The sequence below is a fragment of the Neofelis nebulosa genome, chromosome 11 (assembly GCF_028018385.1).
Source record: "Neofelis nebulosa isolate mNeoNeb1 chromosome 11, mNeoNeb1.pri, whole genome shotgun sequence".
NCBI lineage: Eukaryota > Metazoa > Chordata > Mammalia > Carnivora > Felidae > Neofelis > Neofelis nebulosa.
Genome location: NC_080792.1, coordinates 77,172,530 through 77,195,803, shown reverse-complemented (window position 1 = coordinate 77,195,803; position 23,274 = coordinate 77,172,530). Strand labels below are relative to the sequence as shown.

The 23,274-nt window shown below is 56.0% G+C and overlaps 1 protein-coding gene across 1 annotated transcript; it reads left to right on the top strand.

The window, feature by feature from the left end:
- The first annotated feature begins 119 nt into the window (after positions 1-119).
- Positions 120-23,217, top strand: MVK (mevalonate kinase). The gene is given in 12 exon segments (XM_058691030.1): positions 120-230; positions 986-1,081; positions 1,943-2,090; positions 6,407-6,551; positions 8,328-8,483; positions 12,002-12,105; positions 12,728-12,773; positions 16,979-17,069; positions 17,461-17,577; positions 21,148-21,301; positions 22,428-22,525; positions 22,527-23,217. Coding segments are annotated over 11 exon segments (1,689 nt in total). The 5' UTR covers positions 120-230; positions 986-1,003; the 3' UTR covers positions 23,079-23,217.
- The last annotated feature ends 57 nt before the right edge of the window (positions 23,218-23,274 follow it).

The window sequence follows — 23,274 nt, the reverse complement described above, 5'->3', positions numbered from 1 at the left end:
CAGTTTGCGTGTTCTGATTGGCTGAGCGGAAGGGTGAACCCTGTTCGGGTGGCGCCCGGGGGGACTTGGTCCCCCAGCAGCTCTGGCTTTCGCTCACCGTCCCGCCGAGGCAGGTAAGCGCCTGGGCTCACCGGGCCGGGGGCGCGAGGTTTGAGGCTGAGACTTTGGGCTGGGCTCCCGGCTTCTCTGGCTTGGTTTCTCCGACTCTGAGAATCCGTCCCGAGCGGTTAGTGAGCTCGAATCTGAAGGGATTTGGAGCTTTGGGCAAGCAGTAGGTCTCCCGGTTCCGAGCCTCACTTTCCCCCGCTAAGAAACGGGGATCACGATGGCACTTAGCTCATAGTGCGGCTCAGGTCTTATCATATTGAGGTAATTGAGGCCTTAAATGGATGGTAATTTTTTATTATTTCTAGAAAATCTAAAATGCGCACACCTGTAGACCCAGCAAGTCACTTTCTAGGACTCTGTGTTGTAGAGATCCTCGGTTAAGCGTGCATGCAGGAAGGGGCTTGACATCTGTTTTCTGCAGCCTACAATTTACAGTCGTGACGTATTGGAAACAGCCTAAAAGTCCAGGAAGGCTTTCCTTCTACTCCATGATTTCATTTAAATTTCTAGCCTCAATAGTAGTAATAATTAAAGCTGGGACCCACGCTGCCAAGTGGTCCTCTTGTATTATTTAACTTAAGCTTTCCAAAACCCATTGAGGTAAGTGCAGTTCTTGTCCGAATATAACATAGGACGGAACCAAGGTTTTTAGCCATTTGAGTGAGTTAGAGACAGTGACCTCACTGGGGAGCGGAAGAGCTGGGATTTGAACCCAGGTCTTTCTGATGTGCCTAGTGGACTGCGCAGTCTTTGGGGCGCATAGGAAGTGCTGGATGGTAGCTGCCTTTTTCGTTAGAATGATGAGTTTGAACTGGGTATTCTCTAATATCTCTGAGATCTGGGGATGTCTCATCCTCTCTCTGGCTTTTTCTTTCAGGATTCCCAGGAGCTAGCTATGTTGTCAGAAGTCCTGCTGGTGTCTGCTCCAGGGAAAGTCATTCTTCATGGAGAGCATGCTGTGGTCCACGGCAAAGTAAAGGCCCCCAGAGTCTTTGAGAATTGGGCACCTCTTCTCCCTGACCCTAATCTTAAACTGAAAAGAAGTCTTGAGGCATAGCCTAGGGGTATCTAAGAGAGGAGGTCAGTTTTTCCCCAGTGAGGCAGGGAAAAGACAGGGCTTACCCCCACTGAAGGGCTCCTCTGGCCTCAGTAAGGTAGCACAAAGCTGAAAGGTAAAGCTGTGCAGGTGGAATGAGGCGACCTGGAAAGTGGGCTTCGGTGGAGAAGAAAAGGAGTGGGAGCACTGAGCCCTGGGGCACCCCGACATTCAGAAATGGGGAAAATGAGTAGGATCCAGCAGATGAGTCTGAAACATGCATTATCTCATTTAAGTCTGAGGACTGCCCTCCGAGGTTAAACTTTTATTATCCTATTTTGCAGATGTGGAAGCTGAGGCTTAGGAGAGGATTGGTCGCTTGACCAAGGTCCCGTACACCTGGGTAGAACCGGGAATGAACCTCCGTCTGTCTGAACCCACAGCTCATGCTTTCTCCATTCCGTCATTCTTCATGTTCTTAACTTACATTTATTTGGATGACGTGGTGATGATGGGGAAGCCATTCCTTGGTGTGGAGGACCTCTGAAGTTTTGCATGGAGAGGGCAAACAGAAGTTGATGCTAACTCCTAACTGATTGGTAGTGCCGGTGCCACCTAGTGGGAGAGCATGCCAAGGTTGATCGGCAGTGTCTGCCAAGGGCATGAGTGGGCGTGCCCTGCGTGCCAGTATTTGCGGTCTCTCCTCAGCACATTGACACTGAGCCCTGTTTCTAAGACTGGAGCCATACTCTTTGCCACCCATGCTCAGGCTCATTGCTTTTGCCCTTTATCCTACAGGTAGCATTGGCGGTGGCCGTGAACTTAAGAACATTTCTCCGGCTTCAGCCCCACAGCAATGGGAAAGTGTGCCTCGACCTACCAAACATTGGCATCAAGCGGGTCTGGGATGTGGCCAGGCTTCAGCTACAGGACACGAGCTTTCTGGGTAAGTGCAGCGAGCAGGAACCAGGTGTGGGAAGAGCCAGGGTCCTGAACAGAGGGGAAACACATGGCTGGGTAGTTATTCCAGGCTATCCCTGAGGGGACCGGAGACTGGCCACTCTGGGGGTGTTCTTTTTTCTCTTGAGCCATAAAATTAGCTTCACTTATTTATTTTATTTTATTTTTAATTTTTTAATGTTTATTTATTTTTGAGAGAGACAGAGAGTGTGAGTCGGGGAGGGGCAGAGAGAGAGGGAGACACAGAATCCGAAGGACGCTCCAGGCTCCGAGCTTATCAGCGCAGAGCCCAATGCGGGGCTCGAACTCACGGACCGCAAGATCGTGACCTGAGCCGAAGTCGGACACCCAACCGACTGAGCCATCCAGGTGCCCCTTCTTATTTATTTTTTTAAATTCAAGAGCATAAAATGATGCACTGGATGTATGCGGGCTGTGGTGGACTGATCGTGAAGGCCTGTTGTTGGGTGAAAAAACAAAAGATGCAAACAGGATGTATCTGAGGGACGACCCGGATTAGGTATCAGCAGGTATGTAAGTGCATAGGAAAAAGACTAGGAAAATTTACTTCCGGTGATGGTTACATGCCGCTGGGAGGGTCCTAAGGTCTGAGTGGACAAAGTGAGCCTTCCTTCTGGAGGATGGTTTTGACAAAGAGAAGGTAGTGGCGTTTTGCATAATTGAAAATCATCAGGGGCGCCTGGGTGGCTCAGTCGTTTAAGTGCTGACTTCAACTCAGGTCATGATCTCCCGGTTCGTGGGTTCGAGCCCCGCCTTGGGCTCTGTGCTGCCAGCTCAGAGCCTGGAGCCTGCTTCGGATTCTGTGTCTCCCTCTCTCTCTGCCCCTCCCCTGCTCTGTCTCTATTCCTCTCTCTCTCAAAAATAAAATGAACATTTTTTTAAAGATCATTAAAAATAATAGGGCACCTTGGGGTGCCTGGGTGGCCCAGTTGTTTAAGCATCCAACTTCAGCTCAGGTCATGATCTCATGGTTCGTGGGTTCAAGCCCCACATCAGGCTCTGTGCTGACAGCTCAGAGCCTGGAGACTGCTTTGGATTCTGTGTGTGTCTCTCTCTCTCTCTCTCTCTCTCTCTCTGCCCCTCCCCTGCTCATGCTCTGTCTCTCTCCCTCTCTCTCTCTCTCTCAAAAATAAAAATGTTAAAAAAAAATTTTTTTTAAAGAAAATAATGGGGCACCTGGGTGGCTCAGTCGGGTAAGCATCTGACTATTGATTTCAGCTCAAGTCATGATCTCACAATTCATAGGATCGAGCTAACAGTGCTCGATGCTCTCTCTCCCTCTCTCTGCCTCTCTACTGCTTGCACATGCATGCTCTCTCTCTCTCAAGGTAAGTAAATAAACTTTTAAAAAATCATTAAAAATAAAAGTAGCATGGTTATTAATTGGAAAACAGAGTCAATATTAAACCACTGTGAGTTAAAAAAAAAAAAATCTATTACTGACCTTTCAGCAGCCCCTGTGACAACGGTGAGCATTTTGGTATTAATCCTTCTGGACTGTTTTCTGCAGGTGGATAGTTAGATTGAGAGAGGTAGGAGGATATCTGTTCCTTAACCAAAATCTGATCAGGCCATACAGACTTTCCAGAAATGTGTGGGTTTTACCCCCCCTTCAGGATATCAGGCCTGATACCTTTCCATGCCAATAAATAAAGACCCCTGTGCTGATTTTCGATAATACTGTGAATGTTGTGTCCCCTCATAGGCAAGGTTTTTCATCAGCAGGGTTGCCCCCTGCACCAAACCTGGAGGGTGTTTTCTGTTCTCAGTTTGCTGTCTCCTCGCTGGGCTGCTGCCCCATTGTCGGGAACAGTGTTTCTGAGCCAGAGTGGGGCCAGTGGGAGTCCTCCCAATGGTCTTTTCCTGCCTGCTCCCTGTCCCCTGTAACAATCAGTCCACAGCAAGCCACTCCCGGATACTGTAGGGGGTGAAGGAACAGGTGAAAACCCCCATTTTCCAGCCAGTCCTGCCTTGAGAACCCCTGGAGACCATTTTGTTGTTGTTTTTAACAATACAGACGGATTCCTGGCCCTGCCTCTCTCATTGAAAAGGGGTAGAGGTGGTAGGGGACCAGGTGTGTGTATTTTGAAAGAAATTCCCTGGGCGGTACCTGAGGGGCTGTGGGTTCGAGCCCTGCCATCAGGCTCTGTGCTGACAGCTCAGAGCCTGGAGCCTGCTTCGGATTCTGTCTCTCTCTCTCTCTCTCTCTCTGCCCTCCCCTGCTCGTGCTCTGTCTCTCTCTCTCCCTCTCTCTCTCTCACTCAAACCGTCATGATCTCACGGTTCGTGGATTCAAACCCCACATCGGGCTCTGTGCTGACAGCCCGGAGCCTGGAGCCTGCTTCGGATTCTGTGTCTCCTGCTCTCTCTCTCTGCTTCTTCTGTGCTCACGCTCTGTCTCTCTCTGTCTCTCTCAAAAATAAATAAACATTAAAAAAAAAAAAAAAAGAAGGGAAAGAAAGAAAGAAATTCCCTGGGTGATTCTAGGGACACTGTCAGTTGAAAACAACTGCTACCTTGAAGCAGGCCTCGGAAAGCAGCCATCCAGAGCAGCGTGGGATTTGCCTTCTGTGGTGCCCAAGACCATCCCCCACCAGGCTCGCAATGTCCCCCGGGAGCTGGCTGCTGCTTTGGGGTGTCAGTAGCACTGATGGAAGCAGGCAGGTGTCTGGCCCACGTGCCAGACCCCCCCCGCCTGCCTGTGTGAACCTCAACAGGTCGCTCAAACCCCCTGAGCCTCCGTGGGCAGAGTCGTGTTGCCTGGGAAGGTTGCTGCAAGGATCCGGCAGGCCTGGAGGTGGGCGAGGGCCGGGACACTGAGTGTAGTCCATGAGGGCGTGTGAGTTACTTCCCCAAGGAGAAAAAGGAGCAGGGTGCACGACGCGCGTCCTCCATCTTTGTCTTTCAATGTTCTTTGGTTGCCTCCCGATAGTCACAAACACAGTGAACATTTCACTGGGCATCTTCGTGGGTGCCAGGCACCGGGCTAGTGTGTTACATACATCGGCACTCTTAGAAGTCTCCGGCCTGCCCTGGAAGTAGGTGGCGGTATCCATCCCCATCTTATGGAGGAGAAAATCGAGGTTCGGGGGTCGAGTGGCTCAGGTCGCACAGCTTCGTGGGTGATGCAGAAAGGATTCAGACCTGGATCTCTCTCAACTCTCCAAACTCTTTTTTTTTTTTTTTTTAATTTCTTTAAATGTTTATTTTTGAGAGAGAAAGAGTGCAACTGGGGGAGGGGCAAAGAGAGAGAGGGAGACACAGAATCCGAAGCAGGCTTCAGGCTCTGAGCTGTCAGCACAGAGCCCGACGCGGGGCCAGAACCCACGAACTACAAGATCATGACCTGAGCTCAAGTCAGAGGCTTAACCGAGTGAGCCACCCAGGTGCCCCACTCTCCAACCACTTGAACAAGTTATTCCATTTCCTTCACCGAGCTCTGAAATGTCTGTGCCCTCAGTAACACTGCCCGTTGGCTGAGCTGCCTTTAATGTATTATTATTTCAGTTAGCCCACAGCCCTTTTAATGAGTGCCTCACCCTAAAGTTTCCTAACACAGGCACACCAAGCTCCTTTTTCTGTTTACTTTAAAATTTGACCTGTGACTCAGGGAGTGGTTTGTCAAGGTAAGCCGGTCAGGCTTGCTCAGGCTCTCGGAGGAAAGTGGCACAGCCCCCCCACACACGGGAGAGAAACTGCTATCTGGCCTCTCCCGGCTGCCCAAGCAAACCTCAGCACGTCACGTTCTCTGGTTTTGAGCGTCCTGTCCTCACAGGTTATGTTTCGGGAGAGGGGCACGTTTGGGGAATAATTTAATACTGCCCGTGGTTTGGGTTTTGTTCTGTGGAGGTCAAAGCCAGACCTCTGAGAGATCGAGCTAGCATTCGCCTTGTGTGTGTATGCATGTTTCAAAAACTACGGTTAATTGAACACTTCCTGTATGCCAGGAACCGCGCTAAGGGTCTCCTGTACCTTATTTAAGTTTATCTTGGAGGAGGTCCTGTCATGATCTCGTTTACCAAGGAAGGAAACTAAGGATCAGAGACGCTGAGTCACACACTCAAGGCCATAAAGCCAGCCTATGGTACAGTCGGGACCCAAACTCAAGTCCACCTGCCCGCAAAACCTGAAGGCCGGTGGTGGTCTCGGCCCTGGCGCTCGGACCGTGACTCCGTGTCCATCAGATTCTGGTTCTCGTGACCCGCTGGGTCCTCTGCGTGCTGTTGTCTGTAAAAGCACCTGAGGCCCTCTCACCCAGCCACGTGTGCTTGTTTGCGACAGAGCAAGGTGACGCCTCGGCACCCACCGCGGAGCTCGTGGAGAAGCTGGAGGAGGTGGCAGCCTTCCCCAAGGACTGTGCCGACCCCGAGCGTGCGGCCGTGCTGGCCTTCCTTTACTTGTACCTGTGCATCTGCCGGAAGCAGAGGTGCGTGCGTGGTCCGGGGAGGGAGCCCTGCTTCAGCCCGCCCGGGGCAGCGGGCAAGGGTTTCTGTAGCTTTGGCTACCGCAGAGCACAGGGGCTTTCTTCCGGGGTTCCGGTGACCATGGCCATTTGCCATCGCCGCATGCACCGGGTGCCAGGCTGGACCCTTGATGGATGGTCTGCTTTTAACATTCCTAGGAAGCTCTGAGAGGGGTGCCCTCATTTGGCCCAGGAATGAAACTCAGAAACACACTGAGGGCCGGGCTGGGGAATCAGCCCCGCTGACTTGGGTTCTGACACTTAGGTTCTCAACCCCCCACTGCCTCCTCTGGCCTCTTGGATTCAGCAGACCCGAAGCCGGACTCCCGAACCACGTGGCTTCTCCTGCGCTGTGTCCACAGAGGCACCCCTGCTGCTCGTCCCGCAGACTCCAGGGAAACTCTGTGATCAGCAAAGTGACACCTGTGTCCGTCTCACCCCTGAAGATAGGATTTGGGTTATTTGCCCTCAGGGAGGCCAGCTCACCGCTGAGGCCACGTCACGTGGTCATGGAGAGTCAGATGGCGTTGGTTCGCACCCCACGGCGGCCACTTACTGGCTTACTTGAGGTTCTTACCCTTCCTGGGCCTCAGTGTCCTCATCTGTAAAATGGGGGTAGTAATAATACCTACCTCGTAGGCTTCTTGGGAGGTTAAATGAGTTTATTTATTTAAAGCGCTTGACTCAGAGCCTGGCACGTAGCTTGAGAAACGTTAGCTGTTATTATTTTCCTCTGAAAACTATTGGAGGATTGAAAATACAATATATGAAATGGGCCTAGCTCTGTAACTAGCCCACGGTGAGTTTCAGTATAATTATTTTCTGTTTCAAACCCAAAGGGAAAGCCTCAGGGGGCAGCTCGTCACTCATACAGCAGACGCTGGGGGCCAGGCACGGTGCAGAGGGCCCATTCATAAACGCCTCCACTCTTGCTGTCCGCGTGGGATTTTCAACTTAAGTGGGGCACGTCCCCTTCGGGGAAGGGGTGCAGATTTCAGAATCTGATCTGAGCGGGGTGGGCATGTGTAGTTTGAAAAGGCAGCTTCGGCCTTATGGTTTTATATTTGGAAGACGGGAAAATTCCTTAATGGAAACCACAGGACACGAAACTTGACAGTCCTTGCTTGGGGGAAATACACAGAAGATACAGTGATTCGGAACCTTCCAGTGGTAGAAAACAGGCCCGTGTTACACACAGCGGGGCACTGCTGGCCGGTAGGAAGGAGGAGGGTCCCGTGAGCACACAGCACGCCAACATGAGGCAGTGGTGGAGAAAGGCTACGTAGTGGAGATCGTCAAGGGGAGCTAGGAATGGGTTCTGTGGGTGGCCAGCGGAAGCTTCACGGTGGCAGTGACATTTGAGAAGGGTTTTGCAGGATGGCTAGGAGTTTCCCTGGGGGCTAAAGAGGTGCAGAGCTATCCCAGGCAGGGATACAGAGAGAGCGGGGCCACGAAAGAGCCTGTGCAGGGAACAGGAAGGAGTTTAGAGAAATGGTTGGTGGCTCGGGAGGGAACGGTGTGTTCAGGAGGGAGGTGGTTCTGGTATTTATTTCCAAGTTGTCTGCTTCACCACGACTTCCTACAATCCCGGAGGGCTGCTTTTGGGGTCGGGAAACGTCCGCGAGTCCAGAAACCTGGCCAGAGGCTCGGAGTCAGGCCCTGCCCACGTCCAGTCCTGGGCGACGTCGGCACCTCGCCACCCTTCAGGAGAGTCATGCCCTGCACCCCACTGTGTTTCAGGACCCTGCCCAGCCTGGACATCAGGGTGTGGTCCGAGCTGCCCACTGGGGCCGGCCTGGGCTCCAGTGCCGCCTACTCCGTGTGTGTGGCCTCCGCTCTCCTGACCGCGTGCGAGGAGATCCCAAACCCGCTGAAGGACGGCGAGCCTGCCAGCAGGTAATCGCGGCCCTTGCCCTCGTCATTGTCCTTCCCGGGCACCACGACCCCGGCGTGGGTTCTCTCCCTGAGGACTCCCCGCCACCCTGTGAGGCGAGAGGTGTCTGCGGCCAGCGCGGGCGGTCTGAATCCAGAGCCTGACCTCTCTGCCCTTCCCCTACCCTCACCTCTACCTTGCCTCTTTGGGGTTCGAGTGCCCGTGATATGGTAGAAAGAACCTGAGCCCGGATGTAGGGAGCCGTTGGGCCCACTTCTGCCATTGTCTCACTGCGGGACCGCGGCCGTGCTGCTGCGCCCCTCAGGGCCTCGGTGTCCTCTGTAGAAAGCTGATGAGAGCATTAAGGACAGTATTGCTGGGTCTTACGAGACAGTTATGCAAAAAAAAAAAAAAAAAAAAAAAAAGTGTAACACATCAAGACATAAACACAGGAGGAGTATTTTTTTTATTTCTTATTGAAAAAATTTTCTTTTTAATGTATATTTTTGAGGCAGAGAGAGACGGAGTATGAACGGGGGAGGGACAGAGAGAGAGGGAGACACAGGATCGGAAGCAGGCTCCAGGCCCTGAGCTGTCAGCACAGAGCCCGACGTGGGGCTCGAACCCACGAACCGTGAGATCATGACCTGAGCTGAAGTCGGACGCTCAGCCAACTGAGCCGCCCAGGCGCCCCAGGGGAGTATCTATTATTATTAAGGCATTTCCCTTCTTAGGAGCCCTTGACCTCGTTCCACGGAGGGAGCATTGCCTCTGCAGTTCTCGCGGAGTCAGCGAGGCTCGTCAGGACAGTGTCCCTGGCAGCCGTTTCTGCCACTTGGGGGCTGCATCTGGAGAAACTACAGTCTGTCCTGGGCCCACACAGCGCAGGGGAGCCCTCCCACCGGGGGCCTGGGGTCCCAACCGTGTGTGGTGTCGGGCGGACCGCCGGCCTTGTCTGTCTCCCGGTGTAGCCGGCAGAAGAGGCTGCTTACGCGGTGCTGGTGCACAGTGGGCGTGGCTGCGTGTTTCCTCCCAGAGCACCACTCCTCTACCCTCCACGCCCGCTGCAGGGGCACAGAGCGGACACACTGCACTAGCCTGCAGCCTCGGACGTTTGTCCTCTTCCAGAGCTTGGCTTTGAATCGAGGCTTTCTCCCTCTGCCCTGGAAAGGCAGTGGTTTTTCCCGCAGCCCAGGCCCCCCTGGCTGCCCTGTCACGGCCAATGATTTCTCTTCTGAGACACGGAGGTTAAAATACGGCTGGATTCAGACTGAGCCCCCCGGTCCCTTTGATCCTCGTGGCCACAGTGGATCTGCGGGCTCGTGATGTGATGTGATGTGTCTGTCAGCACTCCTGAGACTCGCTCTGGATGGTTCCTGTGGGTGGAGAGGAGTAGGAGGGGTGGGGTGGAGGCGGCTTTTGTCAGGGGAAGAATCCGGTAGGTGATGAGAGGCGCACCTGGAGGTAACACAAGGTGATGGTTTTCAGGGATTTCAGTGAGGTGTGCCTGCTAACTTGCTGCAGGGCGTGGGGCCACCCCCTCTTCTCCTCTGGGCTCTGTTTCCTCATCTGGAAGTGAGGGGCTGCACCTGACGGTCCCTCAGGGGGCCCTCCAGCCTTGACGTTTGGTGCTTCTGTGATAAGATGGTGCTCGTTACCATGTGCTAATCACTGATTATAACCTAGATCAGTGAAGGCCTGCTTGCCCTGGGTCCCTTAAACAGACTCGTGTATATGGGCCAACAGACCAGCTCTGCCTTTCACAAGGCATGGGTGAGGGTCCCTGGCTGGCTCAGGCAGTGGAGTGTGTGACTTTTGATCTCAGGGTCGTGAGTTTGAGCCCCACATTGGGTGTGGAGCCTACTGAAAACTTTTTTAAAAAATTTAATTTTCGGGGCGCTTGGGTGGCTGAGTCGATTAAGCGTCCGACTTCAGCTCAAGTCATGATCTCACAGTTCGTGAGTCCAAGCCCCGCATCGGGCTCTGTGCTGACAGCTCAGAGCCTGGAGCCCGTTTCAGATTCTGTGTCTCCCTCTCTCTCTCTGCCCCTCCCCCACTCCTGCTCTGTCTCTGTCTAAGAGATAAATAAACATTAAAAGTTTTTTTTAAATAATAAAGTTTTGAAGAAATATCAAAAAGAGAGAGGGAAGGAAGTGTTTTTCACATAACAAAAGAGAATAGCCGTAAGAAATGTTAAAATACAATGAGGAAACAATACACAACAGAAGTTATTTCTGATAATCTTCTGGAATAGGATCATTCTTGATTTAGAAGCGTGAAAACTGTGCAGGGGCGCCTGGGTGGCTCAGTCGGTTAAGCGTCCAATTTTAGCTCAAGTCATGATCTCACAGTTAGTTCATTGGTTCAAGCCCCGCATTGGGCTCTGTGCTGACAGCTCAGAGCCTGGAGCCCGTTTTGGATTCTGTGTCTCCCTCTCTCTCTGCCCCTCCCCTGCTCATGCTCTGTCTCTTTCTGTCTCAAAAATAAACATTAAAAAATTTTTAATTAGTTTTCAAAAGGCATGGGTGACTCGTGTATGTGTGTGTGCATAAGTGTGTGTGCGTGTGTGTGCATAAGTGTGTGTGTGTATACGTGTGTGTGTGCGTGCACGTGCGTGTGCTCTTTCTCACGCTGATTCCTTAACATTCAGGTCTCCCGCCACCCCTGAAGGCCCAGTCATTCCTTCCTAGGACTTTTGGTGAGAGCAGGCCCCAACCCCTGCCCAGCGTTTCTAAATCAGACAGAGCTGGAATCAGACCGGAATCCAGTCTCCTATGAAGACTGGGTTGGAAATCTGAGCCCCCGGAGGATGAGCAGTGCACAGGGTGGGAAGAAGATTCACCTTTGCGGAGAGGGCCAGGTCCCGGGCTGGGTCCAGCTGCCCCCTCTCTGTCTCGCGCGCTCGCCTTTCGGTTCCTGGAAAGGTCCGGCTCTTGCACAGTTGCAGGTGCTGTGCAGCCCCGGTCTGGAATGCTCTCCCCGCACATTCTGGCCTTGCCGACCGTGCCCTTGTCCCTCAGGCCCTCCCCCTTTCCGGATGGGGTACAGGCCATCCAGCCTGCACTGCCCCTCCTGGGGGTTGTAGTTAAACATCGATTGCTTTTGGTGTCCCCTCTCCATGAGACGCCAAGCCTCAGGCGGCTGGGGGCCGTGTCTCGTTCGTTCCCTACCGTGAGCTTAGCGACAGGCACACAGTAGATGCTCAGTAAATATCAGACAAACGAGTACGTCCTGTTGGCGCCGTAAAGCTCGGTAGTTGAGAACCTGGGCTCCTCAACCGATGTGGTTCTGATGTAGCAGTGCACAGCACGGGGATCTACTTGACCCACCTGTGCCTCAGTTTCCTCTTCTGTAGGAGAGGGGATAGTAATTGTACCGTCCCTGTAGGGTTTTCATGGGGATTGCAGGAGATGGCTCTGCATCTGGAGAGGTTCTAGGCTGTTCTCCTGTTCCTGGCTCGTGTGGTCCCGCCCCTTGCTGCCTCAGCGGCCCTGGCCGCCCCCTCCACCGAGGTACAGACGGACTTGTGTGTCTTCTTCAGGTGGACAGTGGAGGACTTGGAATTAATTAACAAGTGGGCCTTCCAGGGGGAGAGAGTGATTCACGGGAACCCCTCCGGAGTAGACAACGCTGTCAGCGTTTGGGGTAGGTGCGGCCGCAGGCCAGTTTTCTGTGTTTGTGTTATTTTATAAATTCCTGTGACCATTGTAGACACTCAGGCTTTGTTGGGTTGGATGAATGAAATCAGCGGCTTCTGAGGAAAACAGGGTTTTCCTGCTTGGGGGTGAGGGAGGGGAGAAATTCTAGGGTCCTGCCTCACACCTGCTGAATCCAGACCTCTGGGGGTCCTGGGTGGGGGGGGGGTGGTCATGGCAGGGCCCGGGAAGCTACAGATGCGGTGAGCTCCCCATGAGGGTTGCCACAGTACAGCTGCAGAGTCACGGCCGTAGCGCCTGGCAGTCACACAAGCTGCTGTGGGATCCTGGCTTCCCGGACCCGGCCACGGTCCTGGGCCCACCTTCACCACGTGGCCTGTGGCACGAGGCCGGGCAGCCTGGAGGGAGGGCGAGCTCCCTGGCGGAGCACGGAGTGCCTTTGTGCCCTCTTGGGACCTTTTGTGACCGAAGCTGGCACGACTAGTTAACAAGGGTTTAACCTGTTCCCCGGATGGGGCAGAACTCTTACCCACTCCAGCCCAGCTTCTCTCCCAAGGGGCAGACACACACAGCTTTTCCCACAGCTCTGACCTGCTGCTTTTTCTCTTTAGGGGGAGCACTCCGATACCAGCAAGGAAAGATTTCGGTCCTAAAGAGGTAATTCTGGGGTAGGGCAGCCCCTCCCGGCACAGCTGCCTCATCGCGTCGTCGGTTGGGGGGGGGGGGGGCTCTGTCTCGTTGTGCGGTAACATGCGGGGCAGCATCTCTGGCTTTTTTTGTTGTTGTTGTTGTTTATTTTTGAGAAGGGGGAGGGGCAGAGAGCAAAAGAGAGAATGGTGGCGGGATAGAGGATCGGAAGCGGGCTCTGTGCTGACAGCAAACAGCCCGAAGTGGGGCTCGAACTTATGAACTGCAAGATCATGACCTGAACCGAAGTCAGACACTTAACTGACTGAGCCCCCCAGGCACCCCTGGCTTTCTTTCCCCTCCCCTGTGAGGCCCTCCCAGGCCGTGGGCCATGAGGACACCCTGTTCTTTCCTTCTGTACCGCAGCTCTTAAATTGCCAAGAGATTAGAGGGAGAAGTCATGCATGGCCGTGCCATTCACCTTCCAGAGAGCAGCTGCTCCCCCAGACCCCTGGGTTGTCGTTCATTTCATTCATTCGATAGTGTATGCATTTAGCAAATGAGAATTGATATCTTCCTGTGTTCCCGAGGACACTGTACTAGGGTCTAGGGATGTAAAAATGAGTCTGGGACACAATTTTGGTGGCGGGGCAGGGTGGGAGGAGAGTGGGGGCAGGTGGGGGGGGCCAGCAGACACGCACACAAAGCCACTGCAGGTGAACATGAGGGCTGCCACCGTCGGGCACTCGAGGCAGAGCCAGGGCTCGGGCTCGTGAGAGGCTTCCAGCAGGGGTGACATTTGAGAAATTCTCAGCCCGTTTCCCAGGTTCCCTTACCCCCTCCCTCGGGAGCAATACGTTAAAATAGAGCATGCTGTGCTCTCTTTGGACTCAGAGTGGAAATGTCCCGTGCGGGCAGCGACTCTCAGGGTGAGCAGGTGGCAGTTCCTTGAGCCCTCGATGGAGTCAGGTGGTGTCCCAGGGCACTTTGCCACCCAGACGGGCCTTTCCACGGTGATGAGGGCGGTCCTCACGGCCCATGGGCAGCAAGTCCCGGCCCACTGCCCTCGCCAGCTGGGCCAAGGAGTGGCTCCTTGACCTGGCGTGATGTGCCGCGTCACGTCACCTGCACCTCCGGGAACTTTCTGCCCCAGTTCTCTTGGCTTCCAGGAGCCACGCCTGCCTTTCCGAGGTTCTGCGTTAGGGTCTCTCAGCCTTGGCACCATTGACGTAGTGGACCGGACGAGTCTTTAGAGTGCGGGCGCTGCCCTGTGCGGCATGGTTGGCATATTTAGCGGCATCCCCACGCTTTACCCACTAGATGCCGGTAGCACCTCCCCTGTCTCCCAGTTGCGACAGCCAAAAATGTCTCCAGACATTGCCAGTGTCCCCTGGAGGGCAGAATCCCCCTGGGTGACAGCCTTCACTCTGCACAGAGGAGGAAGCGGGGCCGCTTAGGAAAGTGGAACCAGCTTGCTCCGGCTGCTGTGCAGTCAGGGCAGTGGGGCCTGGGGCCCAGGCGGGGCCGGCTCTGCCACGTAGACTGACTCCCCGTGCGGCGACATCAGGAGTCCCCGCTGGACTCTGAGGTACCGGACGCAGGCCTGCCCGCGGGGCTCAGCCCACCGGAGGAGGCAGGCACGACTGTGATCCTCGGCACGAAGATACCCAGAGGATGATATGAATGCCCTGAAGCTGCCACGGATAGCAGCGAGGGGTGTCATAAGTCGGACGACAGATCTGGGCGTCACAGGGGGCAGTGACGTCTCATTCAGTGTTTCCTGAGGGCTAGTTATATCCTAAGCACCGACTGGGCCCCAGCTAACGTGGTGGTGTGGGCATGTGTACGTTCTACTGGAGGGAAATGAGGGGATGAGTGAGGAGGCAGGAGGGGGGCCCGAGGCATATCCGGTGGCCAGCTGGTCGTGGCGTGGCAGACAGAGGCTCTGGGGTCTGCGGGCCCAGCTCTGCCACTTTCAAGCTGGGTGCTCTTTTTTGTTTTGTTTTATTTATTTTTAATATATGTTTATTCTTAAGGGAGCGAGAGAGAGAGAGAGAATGAGTGGGGGAGGGGTGAAGCAGGAGGGAGACACAGAATCCAAAGCAGGCTCCGGGCTCCGAGCTGTCAGCACAGAGCCGGGTGCGGGGCCCGAACTCACAGCCACGAGATCACGGCCTGAGCTGAAGTCGGACGCCCAACCGACTGAGCCGCCCAGGCGCCCCACTGAGCCGGGTGCTCTTGAGTGAGTCGCTCTTCCTGAGGCACACGCCTCCTCGTTTATATAACGAGGATCCTGAGCCCAGAATCAGAAACGGCACCTGTAGAGTGCTTTGCTCTCTGTTGAGATCAAACTTCATGCCACAGAGACTGAGCAACTACCATGTGCTGGGTGCTGGGGCCTCAGTGGGGAACAAAAAGTCCCGCCTTCACGGAACTCACACTTTGTTGGGAGGAGACAACCAATGAACAGATGGTTCCACGAGAGCATGTCAGGCTGTTGGATGGGATGATCCGGGGAGGCCCCCGATGAAACGACATCTGAGCAGAGACCTGAATGGAACACGAGAGTGAGGTGGGTCCCTGGCGGAGGAAATGCAAGTGCAAAGGCCCTGAGGCAGGAATGTGCCTGGCGTGCTGAGCTGCAGCTACAGGGCCAGGATGGCTGAGAGGAGCGAGCACCCAGGGAGGGCGGGGGTGAGATAAGATTGAGGGGTTAGCCGTGCCTAGCACGCACAAGCACTCGCGGAGCACAGCCTGGGTGGTCTCTAGATGCCCGCAGAGCCTGGGGTTTTAGTGGGGCCGGCAGCGCTAGGAGCCGCCTGTTCGCAGAGGACTTGTCTAAGGAAGATGAAGACACAGTGTTCCAACTCCTCCCGCCCCGACGGATGGGAACACAGAGCAAACCGACCTTCACTGCTGGCTGCGGGGCGCCACGGCGAGCAGATGGCTGATTCTCTGAGAAGCCGGGAGGCCAGACTCCACATTAATCCCGCCAGTGGCTTCAAGAGGAACCCTTTCCCCCCAAACCACGCATGGTGCTTCTCTATTAAAAAAAAATGCATTGTTTGCAAAGTGGATCAAGATGCGGCCTCCCAGAACGCTGCCCTTTTGAGAAACGGCTTGTCTTTTAGGGGAAGAGAAAAGGCAAATAGAATGTTCATCTTTTGTAAAGTTAAAAAAAAAAAAAAAAAGAGCCGGCCTCCAAGGCTGGGAATCGATATTAATTTCATGGGCTTATGGGCGGTGAGATCAAGCAGGTTTCTGGCAGCCTTTTCCAGCCCTATTGGATTTTACAGTCTCGAGTTGTGAAAAGAAAAACGAATAAAGGTATCAAGGGGTCTGCCTGTCTCCAGCTGTCTTGGGGCAGAGCTCATCCAAGTACTCAGTCCCCGGCCCGTGGTGCTCTGAAAGGCAGCTTGGGATGACAAGAAATGGGGCCTTAAGTCCCCAGGGACAGCTAGGCATAGGACGGTTGCGATCGTGACTTTAGGAGGTAGCCTAAAGCTCAGAAGGTAGGTGAGGGCAGCTCACTGTGGCCGTCCTGGGGCCTCTGTTCTCTCACCTGGGACAGCCAAGCAGGGACGAAGGACTCCCTCTGACCATATCTGGCTTTGGGCCATGGCGGCTGGTCTGGGAGCCATCAAGGCAGGGCAGGGATGGGCTCAGCCTGCGGGGAACCTGCCTGCCACCCAAGTCTGCCCTCCTCCCCTTCACCCCACTGTTCACCATACCAGCTCCCCTGGTGCCTTCCTACCCTGTGTGCACCCCCTCTGCGTGATCCGTCCTAGGTCCCGTTGCTTTTCTTCCACTCCGGCAGCCTGGGGTGGCCCACACGACAGAACCTTCACCCCCTCTTGTACTGTTGGCCATAGTGCCTTTGAACTCATCCAACTCAGTGAACCCGGCGTGCTCGTCCAGCTGCAGGCGAAGCCAGGCCCCCTCACATGTGCCCAGCACATGGTAGGTGCCCAGTTGAAGTCAAGTGGGTGAGTGACGAGCCAGAGGAAAGTGTCCCGACTGCCCAGGGCCTGGAGCGGAGACGCAGCCATGATTGGCGGCAGGAGCCCCCCCCCACCCACCCCGCTCCTCTCGCTCTCCCCCTCCAGCCCACCGAGGTCCCCTTTTCTGGGCCTCCACTTCCTCCTGTGTCAGGGTCGGGTGATGTTTCGGAGTGCCCCCGGCCCTGACGCAGCTCCTCCGTCCCGAGCTCACCATGGACCCTCTTCACCCCGCAGGCCGCCGGCTCTGAGGATCCTGCTGACCAACACCAAGGTCCCTCGCAGCACCAAGGCTCTCGTGGCCAGCGTCAGGAGCAGGCTGCTTAAGGTGCTTCGTGTTCACTCGGGCGGGTTTCTGGCAGGGCCCCGACAGCCAGGTCTAGGGGCTCGAGCTCTCCCTCTGCCGCATGGGCTAGCGGAGGGGCAGGATGGGTGATGGGGACCGGGAGAGGCGGTTTTGGGCAGACCAGGAGGTGCTGTGTGTCCATCCCAGCCGGGAGGCAGCACAGGGAGCGTCAGACACGCTGGCTTGGTGGCGAGAATCCCCCCGCTTCTGTGAGGGGGCCTGGGCAAGGCAGATCCCCGGCGGGAAGGAGAAGGGGTTTCCTCAGATGGTGGGAGCGGGCCGTGGGGACACCTCCCTCCTCCCGTGGCCGGGGCGGCTGTCTAGTGTCTGCCCTGCCCCAGGCCTCACGGGCCCTTGCTTGCTCTCCCTCCAGTTCCCAGAGATCGTGGCGCCCCTGCTGACCTCCATAGATGCTATCTCCCTGGAGTGCGAGCGGATGCTGGGGGAGATGGTGGCTGCCCCCGCCCCGGAGCACTACCTGGTGCTGGAAGTAAGAGCCCGTCTGCAGGGTCCCCGGTCTCACCCACACCACTGCCTGAGGCAGGGGCTCCCCCTCTGCGCTTACAGTCCCCCGAGCTGAAACCTGGGGGCCGGGCCCGGGCCTGGGGTCCCGTGTATGCCAAGGCCAGCGAGCGTGCCTTCTTCTTATGCTTTTCCCCAGCTGATTCAGAGCCGCGGAGAGAGTATGTCGAAAGCACAGAGGGCAGTGCCTGGCGCGTGCTAAGTGCGACGGGCCGGGTTTGGGTTCACACACGTAAGGCGCGGTGGGATATTGCTGACCCCATCTTCCAGAGGTCCAGGAGCCATTTCCTGCACGGCCATCCCTTTCCCGTTATGTTTGCTCGCTGCATCTGTGTCCTTTGGTGACTGTTTATCACCGGCGTGCTTTGGCTCACACGTATTCTAACATGGTTCTTTCTTCCCTGTGACCCGAGCCGCTACCCTTTGCATAATTCCAGTGTAGAGGCGGAGGCCTCGCGCCCTGGGTTTGATCAGATCCGGGTCTGAATCCCAGCTTCACCCCTGCTGGTCTCACTGGAGTGTCTTAAGAGTGCAAAGAGGCCCGGTAGGCGACAGGCAGTTACCATGCCTGATGAGCCACCGGCTCAGTAAGCCCGAGGGCCCAGGGTCATCCTCAGACACGGCCCGTGTGGCCTGGCAAATGTGGATCGACCTTAAAGAGCCACCTGGCTTCCCTTGGAGAATCAGAGGATCCGGCAGGCCGGGGGAGTGAGGCTCGGTAGCAACAGTCAGCTGGAGGTGCAGAAGAGGCCCCGGGAGGAGGCCCTGGGGTCTCCATTTGTCCATAGTCCCCACCTCTCCCTAAGCGTCACCTGCAGCTGCTGCGTTCCACCTGGTGCCTCTCTGTCCCGCGGGATGCATTCGAATCTGCAGCTCCTATAGTGAATGGAAGCAGCCACTAAACCAAGTCTCTTCACAAATGATTTCGCACTTGGTCTCTATAACCACCTCCCTGTGAAGTGGGTATATTGCCCCCGTTTTACAGGTCTGAATACTGAGGCCTCAAGAGCAACTTTCTGCAAGGTTCGCCGACTAGTGGGTGGCCGTGCCAGGTGTTAAACTGACTTATGGGTTTATCTCTTTAGCCAGCAGATCTTTAATGAGCACCCACCATGGGCCAGGGGCAGCGACCCGCTCTCGTTTCTGTGCTTTTGCTCCCATTTCCTTAGCTGTCTGCCTCCAGTCCCCCAGCCTTTGCCTCTCCGGCTTCAATTCCTTTCACGTAGAAAGGAGGGAACACAGTCCTCCTGAGCAGGAAATTAATAATGATAGAGTACTGCCTAAAATATACCCTGTTGAGCCCCCGGAGAATGCCACAGAACAGCACGTTGATTATACATTGTGTGTATTTTTGGCTGTGGCAGCCGCTGAAATGTGCAGCTCGCCTCCTGGACAGCTTTGTGCTCAAACCAGCGAGCTGTTCTCCTGTGTCACAACCTGTCATCTGATCCTTGACAGATTTTGGATCAGAATGTGACAGGTGTCTGAAACCTGCCTCGGCAACGTGACACCTGGCGCTCAGGCGCAGAGAGCGGGCCCCCAGAACTTCTCCCTCGCATCCAGCCCCTGGGGCTGGGGAGAGGCACCCGGGGCCGCCACCGGGCCATCACGCCTGTCTGCTCGTTTGTCAGAAGTGCTGGGGTGTGTGAGGCGGGCTGCAGGGGAGGGCCGACCCGACCGCGCCCGAAGGACTCCCCCCCCCCCACCCCCCCCCCACCCCCGCGGCAGGAGGGCCAGGTGGGCCCGGCCGACAGCTCCGTGATTGGCAACCCTCGCAGCACACGCGCTGCTGCCGGTTCCCCGGAGCAGAGCCGCGCACCCTCAAGCCCCGGGCCGCGAGAAGTAGGCGGCGGCAGGAATGCTGAGGGCGCTCGCTCTTGGAGGCGGGGTAGACGGGAGCTTCGCATCGGGCAGACCCGGTTTCCAGTGCTGGCTTGGTACCTTACCAGCCCAGTGACCTTAGGCAAGTCACCTTCCGCCCTGAGCCTTAGCGGCGGGGATAACTGTGCTAGGACCGCAAAAGTACCGATAGCAGCTGACTTCCACGGAGCCCTGATCTCAGGCCAGGTGTCATGTGAAAAACTCCGATTTCTTCCTCACTGCAGGGAGACAGATCCTCTTAGGATGCCAGTTTTACAAGCGGGGAAGCTGAGGCACGGGGTGAGAGGCCTTGCCCAAGAACCTAGAAGTAGCAGAGCTGGGACTGAAACCCAGTCCCCTCCCCTTGATTCCAGATCCCACATCCTTTTTTTTTTTAATGTTTATTTATTTTGAGAGAGAGAGAATGCATGCGTGGGCGGTGGGGCAGAGAGAGAGAGAATCCCAAGCAGGCGCGGTCAGGATGGAGCCCAACGCAGGGCTTGCTTGATCTCACAAACCCTGAGATCAAGACCTGAGTCGAAATCAAGAGCCAGATGTTTAACAGACTGAGTCATCCAGGCACCCCCAGATCCCACATTCTTTTAAATTCTTTTAACGTTTTATTTATTTTTGAGAGAGAGTGAGCATGAGCAGGGGCGGGGCAGAGAAAGAAGGAGACACAGAATCCAAAGCGGGCTCCAGGCTCTGAGCTGTCAGCGCAGAGCCCGATGCAGAGCTCGAACCCACCCACTGTGAGATCATGATGTGAGCTGAAATCGGAGGCTGAACTGAGCCCCCCGGGTGCTCTGCCCGATCTCACATTCTTCACTTGCCCGTGGCAGGGACCACAGGTGGGTGCTCGTTCTTAGAGCCCCAGCGTTTAGCACGGTGCCCGCCCAGACACTGATGGAGCAAATGAGATGTAAGTAGGGGTCCCTGGGCTGCGATCGCTATCAGTTTTCTTATCTCATCAACGTGCATCGTCGGAGCCTCAGAAGAGCAGGAGTTTTATGCAAATCAGAGAAACCAGAGAAACATTTAGCTCTTTCCCCCACTTACGACCTTGTTTGAATAAGAAACCAGTTCTTATTCTGAAAATTGGTACCCGCGGCCGCTGTCGGATGGCGTATCGCTTCAGACTTGTGCAGATGATAGAAATCCATCTCAAGCAGGCTTTAGCAGGAAAGGAATTTGTTGGCTCATAACTGGGAAGACCAGCAGGAAGAGCTTCAAGCATATCTGGATCCAGGGGCCAAAACAACCTAGTCTGAAATCTCTCCATCTTCCATGCACTCTCTGGCCGTGTGTAGGGCAGAGAGAACTCTGGCGGCTTATTTCTGAAGTCAACCAGTTTTCGCAGCTCGAGGGCAGAGGCAGAGAAAACCCTGGGAAGGCGGCGGTTGGCCCAACTTGGGTCACAGGTCCATCCCTGAGCAATCACCGTGGCCAGAGGCTTCTTTGGCCAGGCCTGGGACATGTGTTCCCCACCAGCTCCGCCCCAGCCCCATGGGAAGTCTCGCGGGAAGGAGACGTTCTTTTACCAGCGGACAGGGACACGGTGCCGGCTTGCCTAAGCCATTTGGCTCTCCCAAACCGGCGGCTGTCACACGCATGGGGTGGACACAGGACCTTGGCTTCAGGCCGGCCGAGTGGGAACAGACTGAACCTTCTCTTGCAGGAGCTCATCGACATGAACCAGCACCATCTGAACGCCCTCGGCGTGGGCCATGCCTCCCTAGACCAGCTGTGCCAGGTGACCATGGCCCATGGACTGCACAGCAAGCTCACTGGCGCGGGCGGTGGTGGCTGTGGCATTACGCTCCTCAGGCCAGGTACCGGGGAGCAGGCTGGGTAGGGTGGGTTGGCAGCCTGGGCTCGTACAAAGGTTCTACCTGGGCAGTTCCCTTGGGAGGAGGGAGAAGCTGGAGAACAGTCTCACCTCTGCCGTGGGGCCTCAGTCAAGTTAATTCACCACTCTGGGCCTTTGTTGCTGCATTGGTGGAACGAGGACGCTGATGGCTAGTTTATGATTGTTGTCTAGACGCAAGGAGAAAAGTGCCTTTAGAAAGCCTGGCACAGGGCTGGGCTGGGGGAGGGGCTGCCATTATGGCGGCTGTCCCCACCACCTCCTCACCTGCCAAGTCTCCCACAGGTTTGAGGAATAACCAGGACATTGTCATCACCCGCTGTCACCTCTTGATGTGGCCAAGATGGGGACTGACCTTGCTACAAAACCGAGGGCTTTCTTCCCCCGCCCCCCAGTGTCCGGGGAAAGAGCAAGGCCGGGTAACGGTACCCGGGGCCGGCTTGGTCACCACACCGCACCTGCCCTCGGGACCTGGCACTCAGTGCTCCCGCCTGCACGGCCTTCCCTTTGCCCCCTGCTTCTGGTCTTTCTCTCCCCTCCTTTACCTTCTCCTCCTCCCTGTTTTTCTCCCACCGTTGCCCATTGCTCTGTAGTAAGCCCACAGTGGCCCCAACCACCCCCCTCGCTCTCAGCGCGGCCCCAGACCTCAGGAAGTCACTGTGGCCTACAGCCGACTTTGACCGTTGGCTCCTCGTTCACGGTCAGTGACGATGATGAGGGAGAACACTTCTGGGGCGTGTACCGTGTACCAGGCAGTGTACCCAGCGCCTTCCCTGCCTTTCCTCATGGAAGCCTCTCAGTAACCCTTGGGGAGTAGTAATCACTACTGGCCCCCTTCCCAAATGAGGAGACCGAGGCTCAGAGAAGGGAAGCCGCTTGTCTGGGGCCCCACGGCTGGTACGCGGTGGGGCCGGGGCCGTGTGACTCCGGGCCCGTGACTTTACCTGTTGCTCCGTGCCCACCGCTGCCCCCTCCCCCAGAGGGTGCAAGGCTCCACATTCCAACGGGAAGACCTGTCCCGGGCCTTTTCCTGAACAGCCTCGAAGGGAGCAGACGAGCGTGGGGTGACCTGCTGCCTTCTGTCTCCCCAGATCTGGAGCAGTCGGTGGTCGAGGCCGTGAAGCAGGCCCTGAGCAGCTGCGGCTTTGACTGCTGGGAAACCAGCATCGGTGCCCCTGGCATCTCTGTCCACTCGGCCGCCTCCCTGGACGCCCCCGTGCGGCAAGCCCTGGATGGCCTCTGAGAGGAGCCTGTGCCGCTGCAGCCCCACCACGAAGCCCCTTCCTGGATTATTCTGGGTGCCGGAGCCGGCCTCTTTGCTGGCCGGTGGGCCCCAGTCCCAGGGGCGCGACCTGGAACCTGCAGCGGACTGGGCCACCCAGAAGACACGGTCTGCGTCCTGCATCCCCTTGAGCTGCCCAGGCGGTGGGGCCACGTGGGGGGCTCTGACATGTCCTCTGACATGTGGGGGGCTTCCCTCTTGTCCTCCCTGCAGCTCCCACACACCCATCCGCTTTGGGCCTCTGCCTTCTCCCCAGACCCCCTGCCCACTTGGTTGGACGCTCAGATGCGGGAGTGTGGTTCCTGAAGTGGTGCGCCTTCCCCCTCCTCCCTCTGCCTCTGCACTTCCACCTGTCTCTCAGGGCCCCACTCCTCCCACCTCCTCCAGGAAGCCTTCCCTGACCCCTGGCAGGGTGACCCTCACCCCCACCTTCCTCCCCTCGCACCTCCAGTCTGTTTGAACCACTCGGCACTTTGTGTGGCCTGCTCTTCTCTCCAGCTACACTGTGGGCTCCTAAGGGGGTGTCCAGGTGGTGGCCTTCACCTTGTGACCTCCCATCACAGGACTGGCAGAGGGGAAATAAAAAGCTCTTAAGTAAACCAGTGCTTTACTCGGAGTCCAGAAAGAAGGAGGATATAGTCTTGTACAGTCTGCAG